Source organism: Mauremys reevesii, linkage group 9, assembly GCF_016161935.1.
Source record: "Mauremys reevesii isolate NIE-2019 linkage group 9, ASM1616193v1, whole genome shotgun sequence".
In the NCBI taxonomy this organism is placed as follows: Eukaryota; Metazoa; Chordata; order Testudines; family Geoemydidae; genus Mauremys; species Mauremys reevesii.
The window spans coordinates 41428944-41453003 of NC_052631.1; the positions used below are offsets into that span (position 1 = coordinate 41428944).

Below are 24060 nucleotides of genomic sequence, written 5' to 3' on the forward strand. Positions count from 1 at the left end.
CATCTTGACTCAATCCAGAGCAGGGCCTCGCTCCCATATCACAGATTCCTCGCTATCACGCAGCTCAAACGTACGCTCTTTATTCGTCCCAGGGCACAGGCAAAACTCTGCCTACAGCTTCTTGGTCACAGGACAGCCACCACCTTCGTGGTTCACCACGCCAGGCTACACATGAGATGTCTCCAGGGCTGGCTCAATTCCAATTCCAAACCCAACAGACACACCTTACGAATGCTGCTAACTCCTCCTCCCAATGTTATAGCTTCCCGACATTGATAAACAACTCCAGAAAACCGCTGCACAGGGGTTTCCTCCGGCAATGTTCCCCAACGCTCATGCTCACCACGGACGCTTCCCTGATTGATTGGGGAGCGCATCTAGGGGAACACAGGGCACAAGCCCGGTAGTCCGCATCAGAGATGCGCCTACACATAAATCTCTTGGAGCTCAGAGCAGTGAGGCGAGCATGCCTTCACTTTCTTCCTCTCATAAAGAACAAATCTCTTCGGGCATTAAGAGACAACACAGCATGCATGTACTACATAAACAGACAAAGGGGAGCCTGATCACATTCCCTTTGCAGGGGAGCCATTAAACTATGGAACTGGTGCATACGACATCGAATAGAGATCATCCCTTCCTACCTACCAGACTGCCACAACACTACTGCCGATGCACTCAGTAGGCACTTCTTGACACAACGTGAATGGGAACTGTACCCCGCAGTACTCCAACAACTCTTCTCCCTCTGGGGCACCCCGTCAATAGATCTCTTTGCCACAACCCAGAATCGAAAATGTTCCCTTTTGCTCCAGAGTGAGACTCGGGACTGCATCCCTAGGAGATGCAATCCTCATACCATGGAACAGCTCCCTCCTGTACGCCTTCCACCAATCCCTCTGTTACACAGGGTTCTTCGGAATATTGCGGACGACAAGACCCAGGTCATCCTTATTGCCCCAGCTTGACCGAGACAGATGTGGTATCCCTACCTACTCTGCATGTCCTCCCGTCACCCACAGGCTCTCCCCAACAGGCCAGAACACATTTCCCAGGACAACAGACGGGTCCTTCGCCCCCAGCTCCAAAAGCTCCACCTCACAGCCTGGTTCCTTCATGGTTCCAAACCCATGAACTAGCCTGTTCCGAGCAAGTCCAATATGTCCTCCTACACAGTAGGAGAGACTCCACTCGTAAAACCTACCTGCAGAAGGAGAAGCATTTCGCCCTCTGGTGCTCACGTAATCACTTAGCACCCAATAACGTGACCCTCCCTAACATTCTAGACTACCTCCTGAATCTAAAACAGGACAGACTTTCGCTCAGCTCCATCAAAGTGCACCTGATGGCGCTTACCACCTTCCATGACCTATTAGACAGTTATTCATTCTTTACCCACACCACCATAAAACGCTTTCTAACGGGCCTGAAAAATCTCTACCCTGAAATTTACCCAACAGCGGCTGCATGGAATCTTAACCTCATTCTTCATGCTCTCATGAAACCTCTATTTGAGGCCTTGGCTACCTCTCATCTCCATACGTCCATGAAGGTGCATTTCTTAGTTGCCATAACATCAGCAGGGAGAGTTGGTTAAATGAGCGCCCTGATGGCCCACCCTCCCTACACAATCTTCTCCAAAGACAAAGTCACTTTGAGACCACATCCTAAATTTCTTCCTAACATGGTATCGACCTTCCACCTCAACCAACCTATATACTTACCTACTTTCTATCCCAAACCTCACAAGACTCCACAAGAGGCAACCCTGCATACTCTCAACCTCAGGCAAGCAATCGCCTTTTATTTAGACAGGACTAAACCATTTCATAAGTCGCCATGACTCTGTTTCCATTACTGAAAGATCGAAAGGGACGGCTATCTATAAACAACGTCTATCCAAGTGGATCTCTGACTGCATCAGATCCTGTTACCATGCAAAGAACCTTCAACCGCCCGACGACATTAGAACTCATTCCACTAGAGCCATGTCGGCATCCATTGCCTTCTTACACAACATTCCCATTCCTGATATCTGCAAAGCGGCTACATGGTCATCTGAACACACGTTTGCAAAACACTATGCTCTAACGCCAGACACCACGACAGACACAATAGTAGGTCATACAGTACTATCTTCAGTACTCCCTGCCATATCTCCAAAGTCCCACCGGCCATAGTGGGTACTGCTACACATTCACCTAGAGTGGAGCACCCACAGGGACAGCACTCGAAGAAGAAGAGAAAGTTACTCACCTTGCAGTAACTGAGGTTCTTCGAGATGTGTGTCCCTGTGGGTGCTCCACTCCCCACCCCCTCCCCTCTACTTTGGAGCACTGTGATGACTCTCCACGGTAGAGAAGGAACTGAGGAGGATGTGGGGTGCACGCACTCAGGAAGATTCCAACTAGACAGGAGATACCATCTGGGTGCGTGCGCCCCAACCAGGCACTGTTACCGAAAATCTCTGATCAACGGCGCCGGGACGCACCGTCCCCTAGAGTGAAGCACCCACAGGGACACACATCTCAAAGAACCTCAGTTACTGCAAGGTGAGTAACTTTCTTTTATGATTGCATCATCCATGACTTCTAGGAATAACATGATGCAATTCATATCATGTATGACGCAATACCAGCTTCAGATAGCATCATTCATTGTTTTGCCTAAAAAGCAAGTACTGTCCAAACCCAGTCATAGATTTATTCATAGATCCAGTCAAAGATGACTTTTAGTCATTTCTGGTTTAAATTGAGATCCCTTCCCTTTATAACTCACTTATCCTCCGCTATTCCCAAGTCAAGGGTCATATATACTGACCCAATAGCATAACTTGAAAAGTAGAGCCAATCAACAATTTTAAGCATCATTTTCGTTCTCAGTGACCCAGAATTAGTAAAGTTTGACTACATTTATTTCAGAAGCATTTTGGCTGTAGAGCAGTGTAATAAAATATCATATTGTCTCTCTCTAAATCCATGGTACACCCACATCTTGAATACTGAGTGCAAATGCGGTCGCCCCATTTCAAAAAAGATGTATTGGAATTGGAAAAGGTTCAGAAAAGGGCAACAAAAATGATTAGGAGTATGGAACAGCTGCCATATGAGGAGAGATGAATAAGACTGGGACTTTTCAGCTTGGAAAATAGACAGCCAAGGGGGGGATATGATAGAGGTCTAAAATCATGACTGTGTGGAGAAAGTAAATAAGGAAGTGTTATTTACTCCTTCTCATAACACAAGAACTAGGGGTCACCAAATGAAAGTAATAGGCAGCAGGTTTAAAACAAAAGAAAGTATGTTGTCACACAACGCACAGTCAATCTGTGGAACTCCTTGTCAAAGGAGGTTGTGAAGGCCAAGATTATAATAGGGTCCAAAAAAGAACTAGATAAGTTCATGGAGGATAGGTACATCAATGGCTATTAGCCAGGATGGGCAGGAATGGTGTTCCTAGCCTCTGTTTGCCAGAAGCTGGGAATGTCCGACAGGGGATGGATCACTTGATTGCCTGTTCTGTTCATTCCCTCTGGAGCACCTGGCATTGGCCACTGTCGGAAAACAGGATACTGGGCCAGATGGACCTTTGGTCTGATTCTGTAGGGCCGTTCTTTTGTTCTTGTATTCTTATGTTAAAACGGGGAGCCCGGATAATTTCCATCCGAGAATATTAAAGGAACTGGCACATGAAATTGCAGTCCCAATAACAAGGATTTTTAATGGATCTGTAACTTTGGGGGTCAGAACCTATGACTGGAGAAGTGCTAATATAGTTCCTAGTTTTAAGAAAGGGAAAAAAAGTCGTCAGGGAACCTACAGGCCTGTTAGTTTGACCTTAATTACATCATAGAATCATAGGACTGGAAGGGATCTCGAGAGGTCATGACCGGACTAAGTATTATCTAGACCATTTCTGACAGGTGTTTGGAGATTTTTAAGAGCAAGTTAGACAATGATGGAGATTCCACAACCTTCCTAGGCAATTTGTTCCAGTGCTTAACCACCCTCAGGTCTTGCAAAGTCTTGGAACAAATTTTGAAAGGGAAAGTAGTTAAGGACATAGAGGTGAACGGTAATTGGGATAAAATACAACATGGTACAAAAGGTAGATCATGCCAGACCAACCTTCTTTTTATATTCTTTGAGAAGATAACTGATTTTTAGACTAAAGATCTACCTGAATTTCAGTGAGGCATTTGATACCGTTCCACATGGAAAATTGGAGAGGATAGGAATTAATATGAGAATTGAAAGGTGGATAAGGAACTAGTTAAAGGGGAGACTATAATGGGTCATACTGAAAGGTGAACTGTCAGGCTGGTGGGAGGTTACTAGTGGAATACCTCAGGGGTTGGTCTTGGGTCCAGTCTTATTTAACATTATTACTGACCTTGGCACAAAAAGTGGAAGTGTGCTAATAAAATTTACAAATGACACAAAGTTGGGAGGAATTGCCAATATGGAGAAGGTCCAGAATATCATACGAGATGATCTGGACACCCTTGTAAACTTGAGTAATAGAAATGGGATAAAACTTAATAATTTCATAGTGCAAAGTTGAAGGGACTAACAAGAATTTTTGCTATAAGCTGGGGACCTATCAGTTGGAAGTGACAGAGGAGGAGACAGATCTGGGTATATTGGTTGATCACAGGACGACTGTGAGCCACCAGTGTGATGCGACTATGAAAAAAGGCTAATACAGTTCTACAATGCATCAAGTGAGGTATTTCCAGTAGAGACAGAAGTGTTACTACTATTATACAAGCACTGGTGATACCTCATCTGGAATACTGCATGCAATTCTGGTCTCCCTTCTTTAAGATGAATTTCAACAGGAATAGGTTTAGAGAAATGCTACTAGTTTGATCCAAGGAATGGAAAACCTGCCTTATGAGGAGACTCATAAAGAGTTTGCCTTGTTTAGCCTAACCAAAAAAAGGCTGAGGAGAGGGATGATTGCTCTCTGTAAATAAATCAGAGGGATAAATACCAAGGATGGAGAGGATTTATTTGACATGCTCCTATTTGGGGTCAGGAAGGAATTTTTTCCTGGGTCAGAGACCCTGTTGTTTTTTTTTTTGTTTGTTTTTTGGTTTGTTTTTTTTTACCTTCCTCTGCAGCTGGGGCGCGAATCACTTGCAGGTTTAAACTAGTGTAAATGGTGGATTCTCTGTAACTTGAAGTGTTTAAACCATGATTTGAGGACTCCAGTAACTCAGTCAGAGATTAGGGGTCTATTACAAGAGTGGGTAGGTGAGGTTCTGTGGCCTACAATGTGCAGGAGATCAGACTAGATGATCATGCTGGTCCCTTCCCTTTTAGAGAAGGGGTAATTGAGCCCCAGAGCCCTTAGTTCTCCACTGCCCTGCACCTTGTGTAGTCATTTACACATGTACAGATCAGAATGGAGCATCATACATCCACATTGCACTGATGTACATGACTACACAAAATACAGGACAATCAAGAATTGGGGCCATAGAGATGCAGGCAGTCTGTGGCATTGCTGGGAATTGAATCAAGTCTATGGAATCCCAGTCTGCTGCCCATCTCTCTGGACAATGTGCAAGACAGATTGTAGACAATAAAATGATGCAAGAAGATAGTGGTTTTTAACTGTAATACATGAAAAAAGAGACACAACTTCAGATTTGTGAATCCACGGATCAGTGACCCTAAAATAGTCTGAGTTTTGAAATTATGTGGGAATTGTTTTGCCAGGAGAACTTTAGGAGCTTTAAGAAAATGAAGAAAATTCTGAAGTAGTTCATCTGACAGTTGGAAACTGGATATGTATTGAAGTTTTGTTTTCACTCAGGCCCAGTTTAATTTTCATATATATCAGTAAAATCATGAATGGATATTTTTGTTCATTTCTAAATTTTTAATGAAATTTTCTTAAATTTCTTTTAGTTTTAATATACTATCTCTCCCTCCCACCCCCGCACCTCCCATTGACCCTTTAGGCTGCTAATTCTGTGCTCATATTTTAAGCACATAACTCAAGGTTCCTCCTTCATAAATCAAGCCCCGGCTATTTAATTTACGTCTGAGACTTGCAGCCATCAAATTCAAATATATTCATTTAAGGCTTCATTTTGTAAAGTATCCCTCTCCTATCTGGCCCTTTGAATAAAGCATTAATTGTATTATATTAAACACCTCTTTTAATTCAATTTTGAGAGAGGATAGTCTTCGTAATAAGTAATTATGAAGCCAACTGAAAGAGGCCTGCTGTAAATATTTGATGTGCAAAAAATATACACTTTAAAGTCTTTTTGTAATTGGATTTATTTTTTGTCTGTCCATGCTTGACAAATATGAAGAACATTTACAAATTTGTATTGATTAAACAGATGTGGCATTGTATGTGCCAAGAGCATGAATGTTTTGTTTCATATCAACTTGAAATGTTTCATAAAATGCACTGAAAGTAACATTTTTGTGGCTTTTCTTAAAGTATAAAAAGTTGAATAATTTTGGTGCTGTTTTCCATATGAAGAACTCAGCCTCTAGGGCTGATAAACATAAAGATGGAAATTCAGTATTGGAAAGGTCAAGAGCAACTTCCATATAGCCAAAAGAATCATGCAAACGTTTTACAATGGAAACTTCAGTGGAGATTCTTAATTCCAGTCTCAAAAAGTGTTAGTGGAATATAAGCAAACATTGCAGAGCATAACAGTTGAAGACTTGCGAAACATACCTTTTGTTTCTAGCAACACAGAATTGGATATCTTTTTTTTACTGTAAATAAACAATAGCCCTATTTTATTCAAATTAGATGCATGGACTGACTTGGTCATCTAGTGAGACAGCTCAGTTGATCTTGATTTAAAGTGCATTTCTCCAAAGCTGGAGCAAGTACCCAGAGAATGACCAGCAAAATGTTTATTTGAAGCAACATTTCTCTCGTACCTCTGGCCTTAATTGGTCTCGGGCATCATTTCAGGGGGCTAGAGGTGCATGTATCACCTGTTAAAAATAACCTAAAACTAAATATATAAATTATTTTTTAAAAAAGTAAATAAAATAAAATAGAAACTTTCTGCCTGAATGCTTAATTTATATTGTGAAGGCTGTCCACAATGAGAGGCTAGAAACATCCTTTACTACAGAAGCAAACTAGCTGAGATTAGTATTGATATTTTACAGGTCTCAAAAATCAAGGGAATCCCAGTTGCAAACTTCAGAGCTCCAAAGATCATCCTTTTATTTTTCCCTCAGGCTGGTAGAGTCATAGAAATGGTATGTTCAGTTTCCACTGGAGATCCTTATATTGCTGTATAAAAAATCACCTGCTAAGTAAAGTAGGATTTTTAATTTGCTCCAGAGGGAGACTTTGACCAGAACGAGGACCAGATCTGTAGGCAAAGTGGGGAATTAAAAGGTCAGGATAAAAGGGGAAGATTTTCAAGAGATGGCAGAGATGTAAAGGAGCCCAAGTCCCCTTAAAAAGGAGGGAAAAACCCCATGTCTATAGTCTAAATAGGCTAGGTGGGTCAGAGGAGTGCTAATGAAATAATGAAGGCTTTTCACCTCTAATTCAATGGTTTAAATAGAGTATATGTCAGCAGTGATCTGTGGGCTCCTAAACTATCATTGGATGGTTGTAACTATATGAAACGGTGGTTTTCTCAAACCATTACTTAGTGAACAAGTGACCACAGCACAGTCAGCACCCTTGTTGGCATTCGTCAGCATGTCAGAGGCCAATAATTGAATAACCATGAAGACGGAACTATTTTTTTAATCTGCAGAGTTGGTCCTTCCAGACCATGGCTGCAGCATATAGAGAAGGTGATATAGGGACATGTGCAGTGCAGGTACCTTGCTTTTGAGAGGGAAATCCTCTGTTCAAAGAATGGTCAGTGTAGTACATTTAAAGATCTGCAGTATGAGATATTTTAGTTTCCAGTGAGCTGATTATGAGAAGTATATTGACACGGTGGTGGCTTAATGTTTTTCATAGAATCATAGACTTTAAGGTCAGAAAGGACCATTATAATCATTATAATCATCCTGCACAATGCAGGCCACAGAATCTCACTCACCCACTCCTGTATCAAACCTATGTCTGAGCTATTGAAGTCCTCAAATCATGGTTTAAAGACTTGAAGGTGCAGAGAATCTTCCAGCAAGTGACCCGTGCCCCACGCTGCAGAGGAAGGCAAAAAAAACCCAGGGCTTCTGCCAATCTGCCCTGGAGGAAAATTCCTTCCCAACCCCAAATATGGTGATCAGCTAAACCCTAAGCATGTGGGCAAGACTCACCAGCCAGACACACAGGAAAGAATTCTCTGTAGTAACTCAGATCCTACCCCATCTAACATCCATTCACAAGCCATTGGGCATATTTACTGCTAGTAGTCAAAGACTAATTAATTGCCAAAATTAGGTTATCCCATTATACCATCCCCTCCATAAACTTACCAAGCTTAGTCTTGAAGCCAGATATGTCTTTTGCCCCCACTACTCCCCTTGGAAGGCTGTTCCAGAACTTCATTCCTCTGATGGTTAGAAACCTTTGTCAAATCTAAACTTCCTGATGGTCAGTTTATATTCATTTGTTGTTGTGTCCACATTGGTACTGAGCTTAAATAATTCTTCTCCCTCCCTGGTATTTATTCCTCTGATATATTTATAGAGAGCAATCATATCTCCCCTCAGCCTTCTTTTGGTTAGGCTAAACAAGTCAAGCTCTTTGAGTCTCCTTTCATATGACAGGTTTTCCATTCCTTGGATCATCCTAGTAGCCCTTCTCTGAACCTGTTCTAGTTTGAATTCATCCTTCTTAAACATGGGAGACCAGAACTGCACACAGTATTCCAGATGAGGTCTCACCAGTGCCTTGTATAACGGTACTAACACCTCCTTATCTCTACTGGAAATACCTTGCCTGATGCATCCCAAGACCGCATTAGCTTTTTTCACAGCCATATCACATTGGCGTCTCATAGTCATCCTGTGATCAACCAATACTCCGAGGTCCTTCTCCTCCTCTGTTACTTCCAACTGATGCCTCCCCAGTTTATAACAATAATTCTTGTTGTTAATCCCTAAATTCATGACCTTGCACTTTTCACTATTACATTTCATCCTATTACTGTTACTCCAGTTTACAAGATCATCCAGATCTTCCTGTATGATATCCCGGTCCTTCTCTGTATTGGCAATACCTCCCAGTTTTGTGTCATCCGTAAACTTTATTAGCACATTCCCAGTTTTTGTGCCAAGGTTAGTAATAGAAAGATTAAGTAAGATTGGTCCCAAAACCGATCCCTGAGGAACTCCACTAGTAACCTTCCTTCAGTCTGACAATTCACCTTTCAGTATGACCCGTTGTAGTCTCCCCTTTAACCAGTTCCTTATCCACCTTTCAATTTTCATATTGATCCCCATCTTTTCCAATTTAGCTAATAATTCCCTATGCGGAACCGTATCAAATGCCTTACTGAAATCGAGGTAAATTAGATCCACTGCATTTCCTTTGTCTAAAAAATCTGTTACCTTCTCAAAGAAGGAGATCAGGTTGGTTTGGCATGATCTACCTTTTGTAAAACCATGTTGTATTTTGTCCCAATTACCATTGACCTAAATGTCCTTGACGACTATTTCCTTTAAAATTTTTTCCAAGATCTTGCAAAAAGATGTCAAACTGACAGACCTGTAGATGCCCAGATCACTTTTTTCCCCTTTCATAAAATAAGACATTCTGTACATATTAAAATAATTTCATATGCAGTTGTTCTCTTGTATTTTAGAGTAAATGACATCTTCACTAATAATTGAATACTTAAATGAAAAGGGGAATACATTTTACATTGCAATCAAATAAATGTATGGTGGAAACCCTAGAAGATAAGAAGAGTGCTAACGTGCCAATATTAAAAAAGGACAGGTGGGATGACCCAGGTAACAATGAACTGATTAGCCTGACATTATTTCTGAGTGAAATAATGGAAAAATCCATATGTCATTAAGCTGATAAAGAATTAAAGGATAGGAATATAATGTCAATATGGTTTTACGGAAAACAGTTCTCATCAAGCATCTTATTTTGTTCTTTGAGATTACAAATTGGGTTTACAAAATATGATTGTGTAGATATAATATATTTAGACATTTTTATAAAGTGTTTGACTTAGTACCTCACAACATTTTGATTAAAAATTAGCATGAATAATATGATATCAATAGAGCATATGTTAAATAGGTTAAGTGGCTAAGTGACAGATCTCAAAAAGTAGTCATCCGTGGAGGTGTCATCATCGAATGGGGGTGTTCTGAGAGGGGTGCCATAGGGATCTGTATGAGGCCTACTGCTATTAAACAGTTTTTATCGATGATCTGGAAGTAAATACTGCAGATAAAATGTGCAGATGACACAAAGATTGGTGAAGTGATAAATAATAATGGGGCCAGGGCAATCATACAGAGTGATCTGGGTTGCTTGGTAATGTGGGCTTATTCAAATAAAATGCATTTTAATACAGCCAAATGCAAAATTATACATTTAGGAAAAAGGAATGCAGGCCATATCTGTAGAATGGGGGAACTGTTCCTTGGAAAGCACTGACTCTGAAAAGAATGAGATCATTTGAGTGTATAAACAAGAGTAGTGAATTAGCAGTAGGGAGTTCGTTTTACCTCTTTATATGGCACTGGTGAGGCCTATTCGGGAATACCATATTTGCTTCCTATTTTTAAAAGGATGTTGAAAAACTAGAAAAGATGGAGTAAAGAGCCCAAAATGATTGGAGGACTGGAGAAAATGCCAGTGAGATACTTAGAGCTGACAGTCTGGTTAATTAATCAAAATAGATTGAGATGTGATTTGATTAGTGTATAAATACTTTCACGGTGAGAAAATGCAGATAACAAAAGTGTTCTTTAGTTTAGCGGACAAAAGCATCACAAGAACCAATGGCTGAAAGCTGAAGCCAGACAACATAAAATTAGAAATAAAGCACAGATTTTTAACAGTGAGCGTGTACTTGTGCATTTGAACAAACTACCAAGGAAATTGTTGGGATTCTGTATCTCTTGACGTTTTCTTATCAAGACTGACTGCCTTTCTGGAAGATATGCTTTAATCAAATGCAAGTTATTAAGGCTCAACACAGAGGTGAGATTGGGTGAAATTTTAAAGGCCTGTGATATACAGGTGGTTAGACTAGATGATTTAATGGTCCCTTCTGGCCTTAAAATCTATAGAAAAACTGGCTCTACTCAACAGCAGCACTTTGAAGCGTTCTTTGTTTAGCCGAAGATTTAAAATACCTATGAGATCACACTATTTGTTCTTTAGTTCTTGTTCCAAAAAAGCTTTAGGAAAGCTAGGGTATAAAACTTTATACACAAGACTTGAACAGTAGCTGAAGAGACAGAACTCCTTTTCTGTCAGTGACAGGGCCGCCCAGAGGGGGGGGCAAGAGGGGCAAATTGCCCCAGGCCCCGAGCCCCACAGGGGCCCCCACCAGAGTTTTTCGGGGCCCCGGGAGCGGGGTCCTTCACTCCCTTCGGGGGGCCCGGAAAACTCTTGCGGGGCCGGGCGCAGGAGCTTCTTCTGCTCCCGGTCTTCGCCGGCGGGGGGTCCTTCCGTCCTGGAGCGGAAGGACCCCCCCGCCGGCGAATTACCGCTGAAGACGGAGCGGGACCCGCCGCCGAAGTTCGGCCCGGTCTTCGGCGGTAATTCGGCGGCGGGGGGCCCCTTCCCTTCCGGGACCCGCCGCCGAAGTGCCCCGAAGACCCGCGGCGGGGACCCCCCTCCGCCGAATTACCGCCGAAGACCAGGCTGAACTTCGGCGGCGGGTCCAGCTCCGGCAGTAATTCGGCGGCGGGGGGGGGGTCCCCGCCGCGGGCGGAATCCTCTGGGCGGCCCTGGTCAGTGATTTCAGCTTTCCTGTTATGATGCTTATATTGATGCAATTTAGGAAAGTGTAAAAATGAAAATTGCTTTTAAAAAAATCTTAAAGGATGTCAGTGAAATATTAACTAGTTTTCTATGTTGAAATGAGTAGGAGCAGTATAACTCAATGTCGGGGGCCTGATTCTGAAGTTATGTGCACTTGTGTAAATTAGCAGTAACTCCAGTGGTATTCAGCTGGAGAAAAAAAAAAGGAAGATTAGAATTGGGCTTATCTTCCATGCCGACCCTTATGAATAGTGGGTTACCTGCAAAAGACTATTATGTTGTCCTTCTCTACATTTTTCTTTGAAACCCACTTGTGTCATGGTGCCTACAAATGTAACAGTGGCTAGGAAGCTGGAGTCCTGTGACCATTGCTTATCCTACGGATTCTAATAGTCTCATTGTTACCTTGTGCTCCCACCAGTTTGTCATATCAATCTACAGTAGAACTTCAGAGATACGAACACCTCAGGAATGGAGCTTGTTCATAACTCTGAAATGTTCGTAATTCCAAACAAAATGTTCCGGTTGTTCTTTCAAAAGTTTACAGCTGAACATTGACTTAATACAGTTTTGAAACGTTACCATTGTGACGGGTTCAGTCACAGAGACCTCCTTGGGAATGTCACCTAGACTCCTTCCTAGTCTGGACCCAATCCTTTCCCCTGGTACAGACCTTGTTAGTTCCAGCAGGCGTCTTAGGTGAAAAGCAGGGGATTTCACATGACTCGGACCCTTCTGTTCTGTTCCACCCCCTTTGATATCTTTGGCACAAGGTGGGGATCTTTTGTCTCTCTGGGTTCCCACCTCTTCTTCTAAATGGAAAAGTACTAGGTTTAAGATGGATTCCAGTACCAGGTGACATGGACACATGTCCTGTGAGACCCCAAGCCTCCATTCTTCCTGGACTGACTCACAGGAAGGCTTGCAAGTAAACAGAGCCATTTACAACCAATTGTCCTAGTTAGTCAATGGCAAGATTCCAAGCCACCATTAATGGCCCACACTTGGCATAATTACAATAGGACTTCAGAGTTATACTTCATTTTTCTAGTTACAGATACAAGAATGATACATGCATACAAATAGGATGAACACACTCAGTAGATTATAAGCTTTGCAGTGATACCTTACAAGAGACCTTTTGCATAAAGCATATTCCAGTTACATTATGTTCACACTTACAAACATTTTTATAAAGCATATGGAGTGCATCACAACCATGCAAACAAAAAATTCTGTGTTCCCTTTATTTTTTCAGTAGTTTACATTTAACACAGTACTGTACTGTTTGCTTTTTCTTTTGGTCTCTGCTGCTGCCTGATTGCATACTTGTGGTTCTAAATGAGGTGTTTGGGTGACTGTTCAGTTTATAACTGGTGTTTGTAACTCAGGTTCTACTGTATTGTGTTAGATGAAACTTAGATTGTAAGTTCCTTTGGGCAGGTATATAATTTATATGTTTGTACCTAGTACAGTGAGGCTCTGGCGTTTAGTGTATCTGTCTCTTGTTTATTATGTAACAACAAAAAATGAAGAAATATGGGCACTGTTGTATCACAGATATTCATGTTTACTAAATATACACAAACATGCAAGGCCTAGCTACATCCATACTGCTGATATGGTTTCTGGTGGCTTCTAAAACACTGAACATATTGGAGGGGTCACAAATTATTTAAAGGGTAGCTACCCTATCCCTATAACACAACAGTATGTCAAACATAAGATGAAAATACTGAAAGTTCATTTTTTGGTTTGATATACTGGTAATTTAAATGTAATAGATACATGGGATGAAAATTGGTCAAAAGACTTAAGTCTGAATTTTTATGGGAAGAAATTGTTGATGGGAAATGTGTTTGCCAAAGTGTAAAGAATTTTTTTTACTCAGCATAGTGATAAAATAAATCACACAACTTATTGGAATTACTGAAAAAAGCATGAAACCTCTATAGTATCAGTTGTTTAGCCCAACCACTCTATGTACATAGCTGTGATTTTTAGAAATGTGGAAAGAATTAATATTAAATGGAAACAATAGATACAATTATTTATCAGTCTTATTTTTTGAAATTCTCAACATGTCTTCCCTTTGCTCATACTCTGTCTCCTCCCTCTAGTATCTTCCAGATCTTTCACTGTGAATGAGAATAGGAGAAAAAATGATCCGCAAATTTTTTTGGGAAAGGAGATGGTTGTGATGCGGGGAGGCACCAGAGTGATGGAGGAGAGTGACAGCTTGCTGAGCAGCACAAAGGAGCTCTGGTTCTAGGATCTGTCTGTGCTCTGTTATTATTTTAAATTAAAGCCTTGTCTTTGCTACTTTAAAAAAAAAAAAGTGAATTTTACCTCAGGGTAACTTAATGCATATGAGCGTTCTCCAGGTAAAAATGCAATGAAGATAAGGCATGTTAGTTTTACCACCAGGTAAACTATGATAAGTCAGCATTATACATCCCCATGGGGGCTGACCTCTCCTAGTTTGCCTCACATAAAACTACTATGCCTTGTCTTCACTATGATTTTATCTGCAGGTAGCTCACATGCCTTAGTTACCCTGAGGTAAAAATATACCTTTTTTAAGCAGTAAAGACAAGGCCTAACAAATACACTGGTATGTAGGTATAAGAATTAAATAAGCTGGCAAACAGTTCAGCCAGTTTTTTCACTGTATGTTGATTTTCCAGTACTATAATTCAGGAGCACATTCTAGAGCCCAATTCTCTCTCTCTCTCTCTCTCTCATATTGATATGGCCCTATCAGTGTAGTATCTGAGTGTCTCACAATGGTCTGATCCTGAAATCGATGGGACCGTGCCATTAGGATAAAGCCCTAACATTGTGAAGAATATCAGCTTTCCAAAGATAAATTTTAAGCGTAACCCTCAACATTGCTTTTGGTACCTTAATAGATGTCTATCTATTTCTTATTTGCAGCTACTATGGAAGCAGGCACACAGCTACCCTCTATTTCATCTCCTTATGGAGATTGACTCTTATATGTTCTCATGTGTGAACCAGACGGCTGTACGTGAGGAACTAGAGGATGAAACGCGAAGGTTGTGTGATGTTAGACCCTTTCTTCCTGTCCTCAAACTAGTGACAAGGAACTGTGACCCAGGGGAAAAATTGGATTCCAAAATAGGTGTCCTTATAGGAAAAGGTAATTTTGAATTTTTTCTCTTTTGTTTTATTTGGAAAAAGGAGGGAGAATTTATTTTGTGTAAGTTAGTTTCACAGAGGCCAAGATATCTCTGCCTCAGCCCTTATCTTCTAGAACTACCCATTCTAAAGCAGATAGAAAATGTAACTTTAGAATTTTTTTAAACACCATTATAACACTTACATTGGAAGTTTCAAAAATTGTAGTGAGCTCATTTTTGTAACCAGAATAAATAGAATTAACAAAAATAAACGATACAGTGTATTTCTGAGCAATTATTGCACATATCTGGTGAAGTCATAATGCACAATAATGATGTTCAAGTGGCTGGAACCATCTAAAAAGTGCAAGAGACATGAAGTGGATAAAGTGCCTTACTACTAGTTTGAAATGTAATTTAACAAAAATAATAAAAATCCAAGTCACTTCTGATTCGTGATGACAGTGGCATGACATTTACAGCCACTTAGATCAATTTTCCGAAGATATGATCTTTAATGGGTTCTCAGTCTTTGGCCTCCAGCTCCCAGCATGAGATTTAGCAGAACTCCCTAGCTCAAAGAAGTTTGACTTTTGAGACAGAAGAAGCACTCAGCACAGACCTCCCTGCTTGCACGGTTCGTGCTTCTCCACCTGCAGCTACTTCAGCCTTAGCCAGTCCTTGATTGTCCACAATCAGGCAAGGAGTTTTCTGCAGAGAACCAAAAAGAACAGAGATGAAAGAGCTGATATGGTAGTGATAATAGTTGTAGCTCCTGCCTAATCATAATCAAAAAGCATATGGCTTGATGTTTATAAGGGTAGTGGTAGTAGTGGCCTTTGCTAGTCAGGGATTAGTAGAACTGGGCTCATTTTGAACTACTGCTGCCTCAGAGGACCAAAAAGCTTTGGGTTAGGAGGAATTCTGCCAGTTTCACACAGGGATCATGAGACCCATAAGTGAGAATCCCATGAGATATTTCCAAAGAAGAATTACAGACAAATATTTTCCTGCTCCCCCATCCCGTAAGTGTGTGTGTGTGTGTGTGTGTGTGTGTGAGAGAGAGAGGTGGGGATGGTTGTTTTTTATTTTCCTTGTGATACATCTTGCCGGAGAGGAGGCCCCTTGAAACTCACAGTACAAAACTTCTATATCACATTAACATCTGTCTGAAACAGAAGATCAAGGGTCTACCTCCAAAGACATTCCTAACACCTGAGTTGATTTTAAAGGCCTGTTTAGTTGTATCCTTCTTTCTCCCTCAAAACCTAACTGGGAAGGCTAGATAAAATTCCTTTTGGAGCCTGTTGGGGCTGGTCCTTAATCAAAGTAAGAATCTCTCTTAGGGGCATTTTAAACTTCAGTCTGTCATACATCAGTACATGACACTATGGCTATTGGAATTCTAAGACCAGTGTTATCAAGTTAATGGTAGAATGCAATGGATAATTAGTGATCAGAAAAAAGTATTCTACGGTGAAGGGTGTTACGATAAGGATCCTAATGTGTGTAAGAAGGTAGTAAATAGGGCTGTCAAGCAATTAAAAACACTAATTGTGATTAATCGCATGATTAAACAATAATAGAATACTTTTTATTTAAATATTTTTGGATGATTTCTACATTTTCAAATATATTGACTTCAATTAAAAAATAGAATATAAAGTGTACAGTGCTCACTTTATTTTTTATTACAAATATTTACACTGTAAAAAACAAAAGAAACAGTATTTTTCAGTTTACCTAATACAAGTACTGTAGTGCAATCTCTTTGTCATGAAAGTTGAACTTACAAATGTAGAATTATGTACAAAAAAACCCTGCATTCAAAAATAAAATAATAATGTAAAACTTTAGATCCGACAAGTCCACTCAGTCCTACTTCAGCCAATTGCTCAGACAAACAAGTTTGGTTACAATTTGCAGGAGATAATGCTGCCTGCTTCTTGTTTACAATGTCACCTGAAAGTGAGAACAGATGTTTGCATGGCACTGTTGTAGCTGGTGTCGCAAGATATTTACATGCCAGATGCACTAAAGATTCACATGTCCCTTTATGCTTCAACCACTATTCCAGACATACAGGGCTGTCCCTAGCGGGGTGCAGGGCCTGGAGCAGAAATGATGGATTCATCTCTTCCAGGACCGACTGCACCGGCCAATCACACCAACCTGCGGGGCCCCCCAAAGTGCAGGGCCTGGAGCAGTAGCCCCAATTTGCCCTACCCAAGGGATGGCTCTGCCAGAGAGCATGCATCCATGCTGATGATCGGGTCTGCTTAATAACGATCCAAAGCAGAGTGAACCGACACATGTTCACTTTCATCATCTGAGTCAGATGCCACCAGCAGAAAGTTGATTCAATTTTTTGGTGGTTCGGGTTCTGTAGTTTCTGCATCTGAGTGTTTCTCTTTTAAGACTTCTGAAAGCAAGCTCCGTACCTTGTCCCTCTCAGATTTTGGACAGCACTTCAGATTCTTAAACCTTGGGTTGAGTGCTGTAGCTATTTTTAGAAATCTCAAATTGATACCTTCTTTGCGTTATGTCAAATCTGCTGTAAAAGTGTTCTTAAAATGAACATGTGCTGGGTCATCATCCAAGACTGCTAGAATATGAAATATTTGGCAGATTGTGGGTAAAACAGAACAGGAGACATACAATTCTCCCCAAAGGAGTTCAGTCACAAATTTAATTAACACATTATTTATTTTTTAATGAGCATCATCATCATGGAAGCATGTCCTCTGGAATAGTGGCCGAAGCATGAAGGGACATGTGAATGTTTAGCATATCTGGCACATAAATACTTTGCAGTGCCAGCTACAAATGTGCCATGCAAATACCTGTTCTCACTTTCAGGCGACATTGTAAATAAGAAGCAGGCAGCAGTATCTCCCGTAAATGTAAACAAACGTGTTTATCTTAGTGATTGGCTGAACAAGTAGGACTGAGTGAACTTGTAGGCTCTAAAGTTTTACATTGTTTTGGTTTTGAGTGCAGTTACCTAACAAAAACAAATCTACATTTGTAAGTTACACTTTCATGATAAAGAAATTACACTACAGGACTTGCATGAGTTGAACTGAAAATATTTTTTATCATTTTTTACAGTGCAAATATTTGTAATAAATGTAGCACTGTACACTTTCTATTCTGTTTTTTCATAGAAATCAATATATTTGAAAATGTAGAAAAACATCCAAAAATATTTTAATAAATTTCAATTAGTATTCTACTGTTTAACTGGTTTCATAGTAGCAGCCGTGTTAGTCTGTATCCGCAAAAAGAACAGGAGTATTGTGGCACCTTAGAGATTAACAAATGCATTCTATGCATCCAAAGAAGTGAGCTGTAGCCCACGAAAGCTTATGCTGAAATAAATTTGTTAGTCTCTAAGGTGCCACAAGTACTCCTGTTCTTTTTACTGTTTAACTGTGATTAATTGCCATTTATTTTTTTCAGTTAATTGAGTGAGTTAATTGTGATTAATCGACAGCCCTAGTAGAAACCTATTCTTGTTTTGCGTAGTTGGTGGCTTTTTGCTTCAGCTAGCTTGGTATGATTCATGGTTTCTTAATAGTTGCACTGTAGACATCTTTCAACATACAATGAAAAACTGTTAAGCTATTTTGTAGAGGCTTAACATTGCTCTATGAGTGAATTGCTTTAGGCCTCTTTAGTACAGAATTTTCATCTTTAAATACATAGTCAAATTATTCACTTGCAGATACAAATGAAGACAAATAGGGACTAGTGAGGTCATACATTGCATAGCAAAACAATGGAGAATTGTTAGTCCTTTTATACAGACTGCAAGTTTTGTTTAGGTTTCAGCAGCAAACTGTCTGCTTGTTTGTTCAAACTGACAATGGAGCCACTACTGACATAGCCTGTTTAAACATTCCAAAAATAGTATTCTGAAAGATTATTTGATTAATTATTTCAGTTTTTATGATTCTGCAAGACATTTATGTACAGAGCTAGCCTTGGGCTCCTATTTTGTGCTTTGGAAAAATAATTCATTCCATTATGAACTTTGCCTGGTTTTCAAAAGGTGCTTTAACACAATTTGGAGAATATTTTTCAAAGTGAGAGAAATGTGATGTTCATATATGCCTTTGCTTCATTAGGTATTGAAGAAGTAAAGCTGAGATCTTTCTGCTTTTGGTTTACATAGGTTTAGCAAAGCTACACCAGTGAATTTGGTTTGTGCAAATTTTTAATCTTTTGGTTTTGACTGGAGTATCAGATTTGTACTAGTTCAAAAATCACCAAGAGAAATGCTAGGGTAAACTTGTCTGTTTGCTACACCATTAGTTCTTGTAAGCCACCAGACCATCTTTCCATCCTCTTCTTCTACCTTCTCCTAATTATTTGTGGGAAAGAGAACTGGTGGCTTGCAAACCCTTTCTCCTTGATGTCTTCAAGCTATGTCTGGCCACACTGCTTTACCTACCATCTGTTGCCTTGCAGGATGGGAGGGAGCAGGGAGGTAAAGCGGTTTAATTTTGCGATCTTTTGGGGTCCCGGAGTAGGAGTGCTCTCTTATTTAGCAGTGATCTGGAGAGGCTTTTGTTCTTGCTGTTGAACTGAGTCCTTACCCCAGACTGCATTAACATTTCTGCTCTCAAAACTGAATTAAAAATTGTATGGAATGCTCCACCCAGAATAGTCAGTTCACTCAGCAGCTCTTCTGGTTCTGAAGGATGAACAGGAATAAAGTGAAGTTAAAACTTACTTACTAAGCAAAATAAGCATAGAATCATAGGACTGGAAGGGACCTTGAGAGGTCATCTAGTCCAATCCCCTGCACTCATGGCAGGACTAAGTATTATCTGGACCGGGGTGGGCAAACTCAGACCCACGGAATTGCCAGCCCCGTGGTGCCACGGGCCTCCTCCTGCTCCCGGAAGCGGCTGGCATCGTGTCCCTGCTGCCCCTGGAGGAGGGGTGGCAGAGCGCTGTGTGTGCTGCCCTTGCCTGTGCGTACCTCTCAATGTGGCTCCCATTGGCCAGGAATGGGAGGCCAATGCAGAGCCCTCTGTCCCCCTCCCCCAGGGGCAACAGGGATGTGGTGCCAGCCGCTTCTGAGAGTGGCGCGGGGCCAGGGCAGGCAGGCCACCCCGGAGCCGCTTCAGGTAAGCAGCAGTGGGCCAGAGCCTGAACCCCTCCTGCACCCTGCAACCCAACTCCCTGACCTGAGCACCCTGCCTGAACACCAACCCCCTGCCGCATGCCTCCTGCACCCCAACCCCTTCCCCTGAGCCCCCTTGTACACACCGCACCGCTCCTCTGCCCCAACCCCTTACCCTGAGCCCCTTCCTGCACACTATACCCTCTCCCACACCCTGCACTCCCTCCTGCACCCCAGCCCTACATTCATGGCCCTGCATGCAAGTTCCCCACCCAGATGTGGCCCTCAGGCCAAAAAGTTTGCCCACCCTGATCTAGACCATTCCTGACAGGTGTTTGTCTGAGCTGCTCTTAAAAATCTCCAATGATGGAGATTCCACAACCTCCGTAGGCAATTTATCTCAGTGCTTAACCACCCTGACAGTTGGGAAGTTTTTCCTAATGTCATATATGGATCTGAACAAAAAATCTTAGACCAGGAGATTTGCAAAGCAACCAAATTCTCTGCTGTATGTTTAAGAAGTACCGTTGCTTGTATTTGGCTTCAAGGGGAGGAATTTCAGTTTAGATTATTCATTTTCTATAGGTTTCTGAGGTAGAAAAAGCCAAGCTCTTCTGTCTTCTAGAATTTTTTGTTCAGAATGTCTCTTTTTAAAATTATTTATCTAAATCCTATTAAAAATGGTAGAGTCCACAAGTAAAATCCAGGGACCATAGTCTGGCATGAAACTGAGGAACTCTCCCCTTTTTGGTAGCTAGGCTGGAGAGCAGGGTTTCTTGCCAGGATGTTGCCCCTAGAACAAATTGGGCTCTGGCTAATAGGTGACATTAAAACTTTTCAAGCTGTGACTTGGTATGGTTTTAATAAGTCTCTTCATAATCACGTAAAAATGTTATGAGGAACACAAATGTAGTGTGTTAACTGCTTTATTTTAGAAATGGGGTGTGTTTTTTCTCCCCAATTTTATGCATGACTTTTTGTTCTGGGCATAAAAATTCTATAGAAAAATGCTGTGTGCAAAATATTAAGTATCTTGTAACATCTTACATAGGTTGTGGTAGTGAGTCCATGATTAACATTGCATTGTGGTTTTCTTTTAGAGCAGGACTAAAGTTCTTCTTTGCATTACTGATTTGAATTCCAGGTCTGGTACAAAAACTGTCCTGGAGAGATTAGAATTTTCTGTGCTATTTTGGAAGCAAAAAATGTTTAGGTGGGAAAACTGAGGTTAATGGCATGTTCATTGAGCCTTAACTGGTGCTTTTCTTTGTTTTTAGTGATTATATTGATTTAAAAAAAAAAGCACATAAGCAGTCTTAACTCGGTTAACAAAGGTTTTGAGGGTGAGTGGGTGAAAATAGCTATACAATATTTATGCAACTAAATATTCCTTGTTTGATTGAATCTTTTTAGGCCTCCATGAGTTTGATGCCTTACAGGACCCTGAAGTGAAAGAATTCCGTAGTAAAATGCGGCGAATCAGTGAAGAGAAACTCCTGTCGCTTGTGGGCCTGTCCTGGGTTGACTGGCTAAAGCACAGCTATCCACCAGAACAAGAACTCTCAATCCCAGAAAACTTCCAAGATAAACTCTATGGTGGAAATCTTGTAGTGGCCATTCATTTTGATAAGTGCCAGGTAGAGTTACTAGATGCCAGAATAGGAGTCTTTTTACATACATGTACTTTTTGATTTGGGATCACAGTTCATATGTGAACTACACTTCATGTTGGCTTTGGTGTGAGCACCAAACAATCTGCTCTTCACTGTTGAACATCTTTGGGCTTAATTTAGTAGCAATCAGGTTGTGAATTACAGTGTATAACTACCCTCGGAAAAGCATAAGGCACTAGATTTCTCTTTGTCTTGTAAATAATAGTGCTCATGCACAAACAAAAAACTTTATTTAAAAAATAGTTAATGTTGAAATTTAAGTGTAATCCAGCTAATAACCCAGAAATTGCACTTCCTGTCCAGAAGGGAAAAAAGCACTAGTTTCAAGCCAGTTTTATTTTAATTCTCTTTGGATTATTGCTTTCACAAGCATGAAGAGTTACTTTTAGGCGTCCAGCACAAAGAGGTCTTATCTCATGCTTCCAACTGTTCTCCCTTTGCTTTTTTTTATAAACTACTTTTATTTAATTAATAAATATTAACAGGTTTACAAATCTTGCCATTTAAATATTAGAAACAAAACAATAATCATTATAACAGTGAGTTATTTAAAGAAACATACAGGAATAATCTGCCTATTTAACACGGTGTTACCTTTTTACAGAATGAGCATAATTACATCACATATATGATATCATTTCTACTAATTTTATAAAATTGAATAAAATCTCTGATTATACATTTAACAGGGCAGGCATGTTTATCAAATATTAAAAAAACAAAAAACTGGGCAGATGTGCTAATTTTTTGGAGGTGAATGTACTTTGAGTAGTGAATACATGGTACCCCATTATCTAAGTATCTATTTGTCCTCTATTTTGCTGGGTACATAATTGGTAGTTAACTTTTTCATAACCTCCCATATTTTTCTAAACCATACCTCTGCCGTTAGAATATTTTTCCTTTTCCAGTGAGATCCTTTGAGTGTCCAAGCAGCTACCAGAAGATAAGAGATTCATTCTTCTTTTTGCACAACTGTTTCTGCTAGGAAGTCCATGGGGGATTAGTAATAAATTGTCCATCCACTTGTGATATTTGATTACAGATTGCATCCCAATACTCTCTCATGACAGGACATATCTACCATATATGCACAAAGTGTCATTTTTAAAGAAAATCTCTCCAACACTTATCCCCATTCAATCTCTCTATTTTTTTTTTAACATGACTGGCATGAGGAACCACTGAAACAGTACCCTAAAGACATTTTCTTCTATGGTGCTACAGACTGAGGTCACTGGTTCTCTTTTCTAGATCAAATTCTATTCCTCTGTCGTAATTTGTCATGGTCCTTTCATATGTGGATTGGGTGGGGGGGGGCGCTAGGAAATTTGTCTGCCAACATTGGTTATGAATTAGTTTTAAAAATTTGTTTCTTAATCATGGTTGATACTATTACTTGTATTAAAGTTAATTTTCGGTATAAAAGTTTTTTTAGAAAGCTGAGAAACATAATACCTAACTTTGAAAGTAGTCATACCCAGGGAAAGTGGGCAAGTTAAAGCTAGCTTTGAGTTCTAAACAAGTTAGAAAAGTTTCTTTACTGAATAGGTGACCAACTATTTGTATTCCATCTCTCCCAATCTTTAAAGCTCTCTGGTTTGTGATTAGGTTAAGGTCTGGATTTTTGTAAATGGGTGTCATTGGTAAGGGGAAAGCACTTATCCCTAGTTCTATCCCAAACCCATAGAGTAGCCTTTGCTAAAGGATGTGTATAAATTTCTGGAAAGCATAATATTGTATTAATCCATGGTAGTCTAGCAGTGTTTACATTGCCACAATTGTTCTATAACCCAGTGTTTGGCTGAGTTAGAGCTCTCCCAAGCCACCACCGCTTTGATTTGTTTTAATAATACTATAGAATATTTGGATTAGCTAGTCTCCATTCTGTTCGAGTAGTTCTGTACAAAGTATCCGCACTCACTTGTAGTCTTTTCTTATTCCATATTAATTCTAAAAATATCCTCTGTGTTCCTGCTAGGGTTTTATCTGGGATGATCACTAGAAAGAGTTTGAAACAAGAAAGATAATATTGGCAAAATATTCATTTTGACTGTGACTGTTCTTCCCAGCCAAGAAATTGCATACTTCCTCCAGCACTCCAGATCTTTTTGTTGAAGTAGTGACATTTAAATTGTAGAGCTTTTCATGACTGTCTGAGATTTGAATCCCCAGGCATTTTATAGAA

At 40.3% G+C, this 24060-nt stretch overlaps 1 protein-coding gene across 12 annotated transcripts in view; it reads left to right on the plus strand.

Annotated features, from left to right (window-relative positions):
- PIK3CB (phosphatidylinositol-4,5-bisphosphate 3-kinase catalytic subunit beta) overlaps positions 1-24060 on the plus strand; it is a 224566-nt gene that overhangs the window by 118381 nt on the left and 82125 nt on the right. For 11 of the 12 annotated variants that reach the window (XM_039488094.1, XM_039488093.1, XM_039488091.1 and 8 more), the window contains 2 exons: positions 14860-15085; positions 21613-21836. In XM_039488094.1, coding sequence (XP_039344028.1) covers positions 14860-15085; positions 21613-21836 — 450 coding nt within the window. The remainder of the gene's footprint in view (positions 1-14859; positions 15086-21612; positions 21837-24060) is intronic. The other variant, XM_039488102.1, reaches the window with a different exon arrangement.